This window comes from Pseudopipra pipra, chromosome 14 (genome assembly GCF_036250125.1).
Source record: "Pseudopipra pipra isolate bDixPip1 chromosome 14, bDixPip1.hap1, whole genome shotgun sequence".
NCBI classification, from domain to species: Eukaryota; Metazoa; Chordata; class Aves; order Passeriformes; family Pipridae; genus Pseudopipra; species Pseudopipra pipra.
In genome coordinates this window covers 3,893,625-3,906,550 of record NC_087562.1, presented here as the reverse complement: position 1 = coordinate 3,906,550, position 12,926 = coordinate 3,893,625, and the positions used below count along the sequence as shown (strand labels likewise).

Below are 12,926 nucleotides of genomic sequence, written 5' to 3'. Positions count from 1 at the left end.
AGAGCACAGGAGAATAAAGCTGAAACATTTCAGACACTCAGAGCATATCACGTGGGGCCATTAGGGCAGGATTAAATAAACATAATTAGAGAAACTCCTTCTGAAAGATAGTTCCGCTAAGGGATTCGAGTGCACACCTATTCTGTGCCCTGCTTGAAGTCCTAATGCTGCTCCACTGCTAGAAGCAAATGCCTTTTGAAGGCAGCTCAGAGCCACCGAGCAGTCGCTTAGCTTTATAGTTTGCGAGCTGCATGTCATCTTTGAAGGCTGGGAAATTGCAGAGGCAGTACCGTGATTCCCAGCCGAGTGAAGCAGACACTTGACACATTTCATCCCTTGCAATTAAGGCAGAAAAGCAGAAACGGAAAAAATTCAAGCAGCATTTTAGCAACAGGCCACTCCCTTATCAAGATGAACTACAAGCATCACCAACAGATATATGCAGGACTGGTGCTAAGCACAGACAGTAATAAATGCAGGCGAACTTTGCATGAGAAAGCCTCACACTTAGAAGACTTCATTTATTGCTCTTAGTCATTTACACACATCCTTCTAAAGGGAAGAAGCTCAAACATAATCAAACCCTGTGTGCAAATTACCAAGTCAAATGCTGTTGTTCTGTTCTGTTCTCTTTTAATATCAGAGCACATACTTCCCAGTGCAAAAATACAATCTTGTGATAAAATGACTAATACATGACTAAAGCCATTTTCCATTGTTCAGGCATAGCTCTGGGGATCATTTGTTTTTCATGGTAGATCCCTCAGACAGTGAATTCCTCTGGTGGTTGGGATTATATTAATGACCAGGACTGTTAGTCACCTCAAGGGAGCTGAAATAGGATGCCACTCTGGTTGCCATTATTAATTCCAACTGCAGGTGTGAAAATTAATTTCATGGGTATTTTTATAATTTCCTTTTAGTTAAGGATTAGAGTTTCCAAATGACCCAGACTCCGGATGGAGACAAATTTGAACTGAGTCTGCCCAGCACCCCCATAACAGTGAACCAATTCTGATGGAGCAGGAGGAAATAAATAGACTTTCTATCCCTCACATGGTGAAGACAATGACACTGAAAGATATCAGATGTCATAATGACATACATTTCTTTGCACCAAGACTGTGTAAAGCAATCCAGTAAATTGCAGGTTGTTTTTATTTCTGTAGAAGAATAACACATTTGCCAACCGTGGGAGAAAAAAGAAGTTAAATATATCAAACCAAATCAAATGTAGCTGATTAGAAAGCTACAGTTTCCATTTGCTGGCACGGGTACTGTTTTCACATAGATTTTCTGACAGATGCTGCTATATCACCATACTCAAGAAGACAGATCCAGCAGCCAAGCTCCTGCCACAGAACTCAAACCTGGCATCCTTAATCATAGGTGGAGTTGGGCTATTGAATTTGGGGAATGGGAGGGGAATGCTGGGATGGGAGCTGGCTTACCTTGGCTGGAGAGGGCAAGAGTTGGAGTCATCTGGATCCATTATGGAGGGACAGACTGGGAAGGGGGAAACACCTCCCCACTCACCCCCCTCCCCTTCCCCATTTCTGCCCATGATTAAGCTTCAACTCCTGCCAGTTCAGCTGGCGAAGGTGTTGGTTCCAAACCTGTCCTGTATTCCACTGACACCTCCTCCTGCCAGAGCCTAATGAGTAATGCTCAGAAGATAAGCAGGTTAGGCCAGATTCAGTCAGATAATTAAAGGTTGGAGGTAACGTAAGATCCTTGTGTGCTCTTATACGTACAGCTCATCTGGGGTTTTGGTTTATAACTCGTTGTGCTCATAACCACCTTTCATCCGACAGCTCTCCTCATGTCTGAAGCATCTTTGCCGTGTGGGCAAGCACTCTGTCTGCCCCGAGATGGACAGGGACCAACAGAGGTCCTGCCCAGGGGTGCAGGGCTCGGAGCTCCCTCCTTGTCTGTGCCGCAGTCACCAACCCTCCATCCATCTCCAAGTCTCCCTTCTTAGTGCTGCCGTGTAAAGTTTTTATGGCCCGATCCCTCTCCCCCTGCACGCCCCGGAGCAGTTTCCATCAGCGCCACCCGGGTGCACAGCGGGGGAAAAGCTGCCGCTTGGAATTGGCTTCGCTTTTACACCTCCCTCCCTGCGCCCAGAGTGACCCTCCCCGCACAGAGCTGCCAGAGCCGCGGGGCTCGACGCCAGCCCTCCTGTGTTATAATGAACCTTTTTAGGTCATGTAAGCCAAGAACCTTGTGCTGCTAAAGACCCCATCAGTTACTTTAAGCAGTTATCGTATTTTACTGTTTACAGGGAATAAGTCCAGAGCGTGGCGCTCAGCCCATCGCATGCAGCGCAGTTTATCACCAAAAATTAATGAGTTTGTGCCATCTCGCACTTCAAGACATTAAATCACAGATTTGCTTAAAATTTACTGAAGTTCACAGGTTTTAATAAAGACCATCTCAGCCTTCACAGTTACACATCAAAACATCATGTCAGAATCGTACCCTCCTCACCACTTACTGAAGGATGATTTTAAGAAAGATATAGCATACAAAATTCACTTATTTTTTCCTGCTGCCACTGCAACCATTCTTACTGTTGAAACAACTTAATGCAGAGCAGAAAGGGAGAAAAGCAGCAATAATTTTTTCTGAGTTCAAATAGATACAAATGCAGCGTGCATATTACAGGACATTATCAGGAGAGCTCAGATACATAACATTAATGTAATCGCTTTATTCTCTTCCTTAACTAATGCTAGTTTTCTGCTTCTGTAGAGTTTTCAGATTAATTTGTGCAGGAGTTTTTACCAGGTTCTCCATTTACCCACTTCAGCTAAATTCAGAGCAAACACCACATTGTATAGCTGAACATGATCACCCAAGTTATAAATGATAAATCCCACCATAAAGCTTGATAAAAATCTTTATTGCCATTTCAGTTTTTATTTCTTTTAAATAAATAGGGTTTATAGCATCAAAAATGTCTTCATTGATTTTTACATTTGGGCAAAAGCTGTTCATGACAATTAGTAAACTAGGACATGCATCATGAAACAAGCACAGTGCAAATCTGGTGACACCAACCTTCAGCCACGTCTTAAGAGTCACTTGCAGCTTTTCAGTCGCACCTCTGTGCTGTCTTCCCTCGAGGTAGAGAAACTGCTTCTGGATCATACAAAGTTATTTGGAGTATTTCTAGCAACTTATGAACGTTATAAGAGAGCAATGAAAATATTCTGACTGCTAAAAAGCCGTCACTTCATTAGGACTCAGGGCAGACAGAGCAAACTCACGCACTCAGGTGTAGCATCGATGCTGCGTCTTCCACAGAGTGACTGTCAGGCACTTCCAAGGGAATAAAATCGAAGCAGCTGCTAAAACCTCACAATTTCTAGAGCTAAAACACAAGCCCTCTTGGATTCAACACAAAAGCAACCAAGATGTGTGTTTAAGCCTGACTTTTCAAGCTACTTTTTTTCTAATATAGCAGTAGAAACTGTACAGACAAATGAAAATAGGTTGCATATTCAGGGTCTGTGCAGAATGGCCAAATAGGAGACTGTACAGGAAAATAAAACAATTTTTTTTTCTCCCCTTTTACACAGTTTTGAAATGCAGCAAGTCTGGTGGATTCGGTAACACTAATACAAAACTGGAAAGTGAAGAGAGAGGGGAAGCAAGTTTCATTAACAGAGAGAATTCTACATAAAATATACTGGAGCTGATGGAGGAAAGGAAGAGACAGCCAAGATGTTCAGCTGCAAGTGGAGTCCAATTTGATGCTCAGCGTGAGTTTAAAGGGAAGATTTTCTCAGCCTTAAAATAAAAGAGCAGTATTGGATGCGTATGGGGCAGAAAACTGTCGTCACAGAAATGGATTGTACCGGGCTCGCGAAAAGCGAGAGTGGCAAAAGTAGCTCATTTTGCTGTGCTACATTTATAGATGTGCTCATTTGAATGCTCCCAGGAGGACCAGCTTTATGCGTCCAGACAAAATTACACAGGCGTCCTACCACGCCATACCACGATGATAAACCTCGAGCGTAAAGGAGATCCACCACAGGTTTGCTGGGAATTTTGCCTCTGAATTTTGGGGAGCGGACCTGATTTCCTGCCAGCAGATCTATGCTTTCTTTCATTTCTTGTAGGATCAGCCCTCTGACATGAACAAATTGCTAACATCAAGGACCTGATCCTGCTTCCACTGAAATCAATACAAGTTTTGTCATTGGTTTCAATGGGATCAAGGATTCAATCCCACCGTTTTTGAAGTCAATAGGGTTGGGGTTTTCTCTGAATAAGCAAGGCTGTGTTAGTACTGCAGAATGGGCCTAAATTATATTGATTATTTGGATGTAAAACCAAGCATAAAAACAGGATTAGGTGAAAAAGGGAAATGTATGAGAAAGTGAGTGTAGAGCAGCATCCATTCATGGCGTGCAGCGGGTCAGCAGGAGCTCCACCAGAGCAAAGGCTGCAGTGGCAGAGCACCAGTGAGAAAAGTCCATCGGAAAATACCGGGGGGAAGAAAGACAAAATTCACTGTGGAGAGCCTTTTTTCATCTGCTCCTTCTAAAGCAAACCTTTGAGTCACTCACCCTTTATTAAAAATAAACAAAACATTGACAGAAGAAATTATTGTCACATATACACACAGAGTAATTGATTCTGCTTCTTCGCTGCTGCTTCTTTTCCCTCTTCTCAGATACGGGGTTGTTCTGTGTTTCTGCAACAACTACTGGCAAATCAGAATTTATTGTACATATGTTTGTGTTCCACTTAATAAAAAATATACTTATATTTTCAGATAAACTTTGTTAGTAATTCATGAGGTAAGTGACTATTTATGCTAATAAGGGAGAAATATATTCTCAAGCATTATGCATTACATAAATTTGAATGCAAAATGTTCAATTATGAAGTAAATACAGGTAATGCAAATAGTAAATTACATCCAATAAAAATATATAAAGAATGTGTCTTCAAAGAGAGAGAGGCTTTTATTTGCGTCTGTGAGTTGTTTAAAGAGAAAAGAATTAATAAATACCGAATTACTCTTATGATGATTTAGCTCATAATTCACCAATCCATAACGACTCCCAGTAATCAGACTGTTGTTTCATACTCTCCAATATAAGGCAGGACTGTTTCCTCAGCAATTTTATCCCTACCAGATTATCTCGTCTGATTCTATTAATTCTCTCCCATAAATCTGCTAACAGTGATATGTGATTTACTTACCCTGTTAACTGATCTGAAGACTGTTAAAAGGATTTATCTAGCACTGCACCTAGGAGCAGTTTATGCCTTATCACTCTGCTACTCCGAAGAAGTCTTTCTGAAATCAATTTGGCTGGTTTCGTAGTTAAATTCAGCGGACACTGTTTAGTTCTGCACCATAAAATAAGACACTAGATAAACAAAAGGAGCAGTAACTGTACTTAATGTGTTGGCCTTGATATGTGTTTAAGTTATAACAAATTACACCCTGAGTCCATATAACACAGAACCTGCACGTTCGTTTCTGCTCAGTCTCGTGTGTTGGGTATAGACACACACGCACGCACACTCCAGCGGTGGAAGTTCCTGCCTCAGCTGCTGGCGTGCTCAGCGCAGGCCGACCCCAGTGGATTTGGAGTTAATGTTTCACGTCCCCCCTGCACGATCTGTCAGAAAACTCTCCCACAATAAATATACATTAGTTTGGAGGCTTATGAACCAGGTCAGCGGCACACTGGGAGCAAGAAGGGCTCCACGGTACGTCGTCGAACAGAGATGCTTAAAAACAAGCCAGAGCAAGAGGCTGTGAGAGGGATGGTGGAGTTTTCCCTCTGCCTGGCTCAGGGCAGGATTGTTACAAACAGTGCTGGGAAAAGGGAGCAGTCTGAGGGAATTGGCCTGCGATAATTGTGGAAAAACTGAAGACTGAATAGCTCTAATTGAAATGAAAGTGTGTGATTGTTATGGAAGAAACACTGTTAATAGAGGACTGTAAATGTTTAGACACCCATTGTGAATAGCCAAATAATAAAGAAAAATACTACTAAAATGCGAATTATATAGTGTAGGGAGGAGAATGTTGCTTCTGAAGGTTATCCAAAAATTGCTAATAATCTTTTTTTCTCTGCTGCGCTGAACAGTAGAGACATTTTGGTGCAGCAGTTCTGTGTAACAATCACACAAGAACAATATTGTACAACTAATAATTTTACTCGCTGTTCTGGTAGGTCAGAGCTTCAATTAATTTGCAGCACTTGCTTACATTGGTATCAATTAAGAGACGGTCCCCATTAGCTCACACAATTTCATACTCTTTGTCTAGAGTTCAGAGTTTACTCAGGAAATTTACTCGTTTGCAAATGTAGCACTTTGAATCCTCACATCCAAACAAACTATTTTATGGGGCTGGAGCCTCATTTCCACAGCCTTCTACCACACGGGCAAGGGAAATACTACAACTGTACATTCTGAAACGCCATAACCTTCTCATTTAAAAATATTAGCACACATAAATGTCTCTCATAGATGAGCATGTTAAGTGATATACAGTGCCACATTCATCTTGCTCTGGTAAAAAACAAATACAGGGAATTGGACTGTCCTGAGGGGATTTATGCCGTGAGCCTGGAAGTTCTGTTGATTCCAACAAAGCGAAGAAATAGGAAAGCCAGCCCAAGTAGTTAACTTGTATTAACTTTGTCATGAATCGCAGTCTGTAAGATAAAGCCAGCAGATGTCCACGGCTCTGTGTGTGCGGGTGTGTTTTGGGACCGTGCAGAATTGTTATTTCAATTTTGTTAGAGATGTTGGTAGCATTTTTTTATCTTTACAGAATTGCCACTATGATCATTTCTAGATGTGGTTATCTTCCTAAATTTGCAGTATGCCCTACCCCTTTTAGCTGCCAGGAACAGTACATGCTGTATGACTTTCAGATGTTAGTACTGGCACTCACACTGATAATGGCATAGTCAGAAGATGTTATCCATTCGTAAATCCACTCGCCAAGTGCTATTTCCTAAGCAGAGATTCTTTGGCTATTGCAAATGATGATTTTCACAGTTGGTGAAAAATCACCCAGAGCCTTGCCCGCACCTACAGAGTGATACCCTGAGTGGGGTTATAAATAGTGAACTCCGAGGGGGAAGGGACCGGGCACGGGGAGAAGGGAGGATTTGAAGTACAATGTTCAAGAAGCAGGTTTAATATATGACCAAGTGTCAGAAGTCAGGTTTCTGAGAATTACTTTTCAGATAAACAACTTTATAGCACCGCACTTAATCTTACTTACTAGAGACATCTCATTTATCACGGAATTACAAGTAACTTTAATTCTATCGATATTCCCATAAAGCCCGGTCGGAAAGCCGAGACTGGCAGCCCGGGAGGCTGCGGGTCTCCCCGGCCCCGCGGCGGGAGGCGGCGGGTGCAGCCGGGACCGGGCGGGACCGCGGCGGCTGCGGAGGCGGCGCCGCCCCGACGGGGGGCCCGTCCCGTCCCGTCCTGTCCCGTCCCCGCGCTGGCCCGGCCGCTCGGCACTGACCTGTGGACGAGAGATGGCGCTGTCGAGGTTCGAACCGAAGCCGCTCCGCTCCTCTCCAGCCGCTGCCGCTCCACGGCCCCCGGCCCGGCCCCAGCCCCCTCCCGGAGGGGAAAGGGGGACAGGAGGGGGGGGTGAGGTGGGAGGTGATGAGGAGACGAAAGTAAATACAATTAGTTCTAAATGTATTAAATTAATTAGCCCGGGCAGGCAAGCCGAGTGCGGCGCCGGGAGAGGTGTGGGGGGGAGCGGCGCGGGGCTTGCAAACTTGCGGGGCTCTCGCACCTCCGGGCGAGCTGGGGAGGGGAACGGAGGGATCGATGCCCCGTCCCCCTTCCGAAATAATCAATAAGTGCGCGGGGCGCTGCGGGGGAGCGGAGCGATGGCCCGCGGCCGGCGCGGGGGAAGGGCCGCCCGCCCGCTCGCAGGTACCGGCGCCGGGCACGGCGGAGCCCCGCGCTGCCCCCGCGCCGCCCGCTCCCCCCCGGGCGCTCCCGGGTTCCCCTTGGGCCGCCGCGCCCGGCGCTCCCCCTTCCTCCCTCCTCCCGGCCGGCCGGAGCTCCCCCGCGCCCTCGGGTGCCGGTGCGGGCGGGCAGGGGCAGCTCCCGGGCACTCCGCCCCGGGGCAGGGCGCTCGCCCGGTGCGGCGCGGGAGGAGCGGCCCGGCGGGTGCCCCGTCCCGTGCCGAGCCGTGCCGTGCCCAGGCGCGGCCCCGGCGGCCAGGAGGGGGTTAAGCGGGCGCTGACAGTCAGCTGAGCCCTGACTGACAGCCCGGAAAGTTTCCCTGTCGCTATACTCCTATGCTAATGAGCCCGGGCGGCGGGCGCCCATTGGCCCAGCCCCGAGCCCGTGTCCCGTGTGACGTCAGGGGCGCTATAAAACCCCGCAATGCTTTAAACTCTCCTGCCGGATCAAACCTTTAAATATTTTTCATCTTCTTGCTGTAGCTTTGAGGCCGACTTGTTGTGTGTTTTTTTTTTTCTCTCTCTCTCCTTTTTTTTTTTTTTTGTTTTTAACTCTTCTAATTATTGTTATTATTATTTTGGTTGCGATACAGACTGATTTTTTTTTTAATTTTTTTCGCCTTTGCTCTCTCTCCCTCCTCCCTCCCCCGATGAACCTCTCTCTTCGCTCTGCACTTTGCACGAGAGAGCCCAGAGGAAAGGCACCATGAAGTGTTAAAAATAACAAAACAAAACAACAACAACAACAAATTTACTCGCAACAACACCAGCTAACACTTCCAGCTGCGGTTCGCGAGCTGCGAAAGAGAGCGAGCGGAGAGAGAGAAGGGAGGGAGAGAGGAGGAAAAAAAAAAACCCTCTATGCAAAAGGCGAATAGCGAGAGCCCCGCGCTCTGATGCATCAGCGGAGCCTCTGCGAGGGATAACGCGGAGCGGGAGCGGAGCCGCCGGGGCGGACCGGAGCGGAGGCAGAGCAGGAGAGCGGAGCGGAGCTCGCCAAAAATCAAGCTGGCTCACCCGGTGGCGACTCAGAGCAGCCCCCTCGCTCCCGGAGCGCACCCTTTCTGGAGGACTCTCGGCAGCAAAAGGATGGCATCAGAGCTGGCGATGAGCAGCTCCGACCTGCCCACCAGTCCCCTGGCCATGGAATATGTTAATGACTTCGATCTGATGAAGTTTGAAGTGAAAAAGGAGCCGGTGGAGACCGATCGCATTATCAGCCAGTGCGGCCGCCTGATCGCCGGGGGATCGCTCTCCTCCACCCCGATGAGCACGCCCTGCAGCTCCGTGCCCCCGTCCCCCAGCTTCTCGGCGCCCAGCCCCGGCTCCGGCTCCGACCAGAAGACCCACCTGGAAGACTACTACTGGATGACGGGGTACCCGCAGCAGCTCAACCCGGAGGCGCTGGGCTTCAGCCCCGAGGACGCGGTGGAGGCGCTGATCAACAGCAGCCACCACCCGCTGCCCGGCGCCTTCGATGGCTATGCTAGAGGGCAGCAGCTGGCCGCGGCCGCCGGCGGCTCCGTGCCGGCCGAGGAGATGGGCTCGGCGGCCGCCGTGGTGTCGGCGGTGATCGCCGCGGCGGCGGCGCAGGGCGGCGCGCCCCACTACCACCACCACCACCACCACCCGCACCACGGCGGCGGCGGCGGCGGCGGCGGCGGCGGCGGGCACCCCCACGCCGCGGCGCCGGGCAGCGCGCCGCCCTCCTCCGCCTCCTCGGCCGCCGGCTCCGGCTCCGGCGGCGGCGGCGGCGGCGGCGGCGCCGGGGGGCTGCACCACCCGCACCACGGCGGCGGCGGCGGCGGCGGCGGCGGCCTCCACTTCGACGACCGCTTCTCCGACGAGCAGCTGGTGACCATGTCGGTGCGGGAGCTGAACCGGCAGCTGCGGGGCGTCAGCAAGGAAGAGGTGATCCGGCTGAAGCAGAAGAGGAGGACCCTCAAAAACAGGGGCTATGCCCAGTCCTGCCGCTTCAAGAGGGTCCAGCAGCGGCACGTCCTGGAGTCGGAGAAGAACCAGCTGCTGCAGCAAGTGGAGCACCTAAAGCAGGAGATCTCCAGGCTGGTCCGGGAGAGGGACGCCTACAAGGAAAAGTACGAGAAGCTGGTCAGCAATGGCTTCAGAGAAAACGGATCCAGCAGCGACAACCCTTCCTCTCCAGAGTTTTTCATGTGAGTTCCCACAGCCTTGCCACCTTAACTAAAAGTTCTCCGTGTGAGTTGTTGTTGGGGGCTTTGCTAGAGCCACAACCCCGCTTGCCACCTTCTATTACCTTTTTTTTTTTTTTTTTTTAAAAAAAAAAACAAACTCAAAACAATTTTAAAACAAAGTTGTTTTTTGGGTTGATTTCTGTTGGTTTTTTTTTTTTTTTTTCTTTTTTAAGGTGGGCTGGCTCCGTGTTGGCCAACCTAAAGTTCTACATGAGTTTCCTTTCTGTTTATTATTATTATTATTATTATTTTTTATTTTTGTGGGGGCTTGCTGTTGTGTTTTTTTTTAATTTGAAAGATTCAACTCGCCACCAACTCAGTTCTTCATATGAAGCTTGCTCTTCTTTGAAACCTGCCATCCACATTATATATATATATTTTTAAGTTCATGAGGGTTTTTTTTCTTTTGAGCTTGCTGTGTCCAAAAAGTCAGATTTTTTTTTTTTGCCATCCTGAGTTCTTCATATGAGATTTGAGCTTTGCAAAAAGAAAAATAAAATAAAAAAAATAAAAAAACCAAACAAAAAATAATAAAAAATATACAAAAAACAATGTGAAATTTTTAGACTCCAGCTTGCTGAGTTCCATCAGTTTTTAGCGTTGTTGTGCAAAACTAGAGATATGCCTAGATCAACCTGCCAAAATCAAGCCTGCATCAACCTTCGGTGTGTTCATGTGAGTTTTGGCCTTAATCTGCCAAACGTGAGACTTTAGTCTGCCATTAGAATCCCATACTCATCTCATGCATTACGCTTGCTATTTTGTCTTAGCAACAATGAACTATAACTGTTTCAAAAGACTATGAAAAAGAGACATTATATTAATAAAAAACCCTGCATGCTGGTCATGTACGGTATAATTATTTTTTTTTCTTTTGCTTGGAAATGGACTTTTGGAGACTATTATGGCATGGCATTCATCCTTTTGTTTTATTGCCTCATCACTTTTTTGGGTTGAAAGCAAAAAAGTGCAACCTTTGATCTTCCTCCTCCTCTTCCTCCCCATTAAAGTTTGCATCTGCTCTAAAACTGCTTTGAGTTACTCAAAACTTCAGACTTCCTTTTAAATGCACTGAAGCATTCCCTCTCAAAAAACCTGCCAGAATGGATTTTGATAACCTAATGTGGCAAAAAAAAGTACTAAAAAAAAAAAAACACAGAAAGAACTTTGTAAAGGTGTTCAAAAACAAAAGTCACATCCCACTTGGGGGGGACATTGAAACCATGCTGTTGCCTAAAAACAGTCTAAAATTAATTTTAAGTGATCTGCCCCATTTTTTTTTTCCTTTTGCATTTGGTCATTGTCAAATGTGGAATGCTCTGGGTTCCTAGTATATAATTTAATTCTAGTTTCTGTCATCTGTTAGCCCAGTTAAAATGTATGCTACAGATAAAGGAATGTTATAGATAAATTCGAAAGAGTTAGGTCTGTTTAGATGTAGATTTTTTTTTTTAAAGATTGATGCACTAAATTGTTTACTGTCGTGATGTAAAGGGGGGTAGAATTTGCAACGGGACTGTTTTAAAAAGTAGTTTATGCAGCATGTGCTTGCAACTTAAATATAAGTTGGGTATATGTAGTCCTTGCTATACCACTGACTGTATTTGAAAACCAAAGTATTAAAAGGGGGAGGCACCCCTGTTTATATCTATAGGGGTATTTTACATTAAAAATGTATGGGTTGTTTTTTTTTTTTTTTCAAAATTGAAGTATTTGGGACTGAATTGCACTAAGATATAACCTGCAAGCATATAATACAAAAACAACAAAAAAAAATTACGAACCTGTTTAGAACGCTAATACAATTTATGCAGTTATAAAGATGGCATTACTGCACAGTTTTAAAATGATGCAGATTTTTTTACAGTTGTATTGTGGTGCAGAACTGGATTTTCTGTAACTTCAAAAATTCCACAGTTTTAAAGGCAATAATCAGTAAATTTTATTTTCAGGGACTGATATCCTGTCTTTTAAAAAAAAAAATGGAAAGTAAATCTTACCACAATAAATATAAAAAAATCTTGTCAGTTACTTTTTCTTTTACATATTTTGCTGTGCAAAATTGTTTTATATCTTGAGTTACTAACTAACCACGTGTGATGTTCCTATGTGCTTTTCTTTCATTTTCAACTCTATGGTTATATCAAAAGAGAGAATAATCTACAATAATAAACTGCATTTTTTTGATTCCGTACTCAGTTTCTTAGTCTGTAGTTTAAAGTTCAATAACTCCGAGAGCGCAGCACTTCAGCGTGCTGCCTGCCGAAGGGGTGATGCTGATCCAAGAGCTGGGCTCAATGACCAGGAGGGCAGAAGGAAAAGGATAGCTTCGTGTAAACTGGACAATTGTCACCTGCTAGAAATCAAGTTGTTCTTTCAGGCAGTTGAAAAACGTGAGCTTTCAGGTGCTGCTTCTGACTTCTCAGTAGTGCAGTGAGCTCAGTTTCAGTGACTCAGATCATCCCACCAAGTTTTAGGAGATCTCAAAGGGGAGGTCTGCTTAAAAACCTGATGACATGATATGGCCCTGTATTTTGATTGTTTTATGATGGAGTGAAGTGAAAGGGAAGACTTCACATCCTCTTATCGTCTGATCCCAGCTAAGCATACTTGTTTCTAGTAAGAGATGACACCACATCAGGCATGGCTTGTCACAGAACCACTTAATGCTATATCGAAAGATTTCTTGACATTTTGGTCCATACTGCCTCCTTTTTTTTCTTTTCTTTGC

General features: G+C 45.7%; 1 protein-coding gene and 1 long non-coding RNA gene across 5 annotated transcripts in view; one reads left to right on the top strand and one right to left on the bottom strand.

Annotated features, from left to right (window-relative positions):
- Nucleotides 1-2,886: 2,886 nt before the first annotated feature.
- LOC135421989 (uncharacterized) lies at nucleotides 2,887-8,257 on the bottom strand. 2 transcript variants are annotated; one of them, XR_010434266.1, is made up of 2 exons: nucleotides 7,523-8,257; nucleotides 2,887-5,390 (listed from the first exon to the last, which is right to left on the bottom strand). It is a non-coding gene; the product is annotated as an uncharacterized LOC135421989 (long non-coding RNA). The 2 variants fall into 2 exon arrangements; XR_010434265.1 differs by having other exon boundaries at nucleotides 2,887-5,370.
- A 182-nt stretch (nucleotides 8,258-8,439) lies between these two features.
- The window catches only part of MAF (MAF bZIP transcription factor), a 197,819-nt gene continuing 193,332 nt past the window's right edge, over nucleotides 8,440-12,926 (top strand). For all 3 annotated transcript variants that reach the window (XR_010434264.1, XM_064670927.1, XM_064670926.1), the window contains exon 1: nucleotides 8,440-10,156. Coding sequence is in view for 2 of the 3 variants with exons in the window: in XM_064670927.1 (XP_064526997.1) it covers nucleotides 9,072-10,156 (1,085 nt within the window). In the remaining variant the exon portion in view is untranslated. The remainder of the gene's footprint in view (nucleotides 10,157-12,926) is intronic.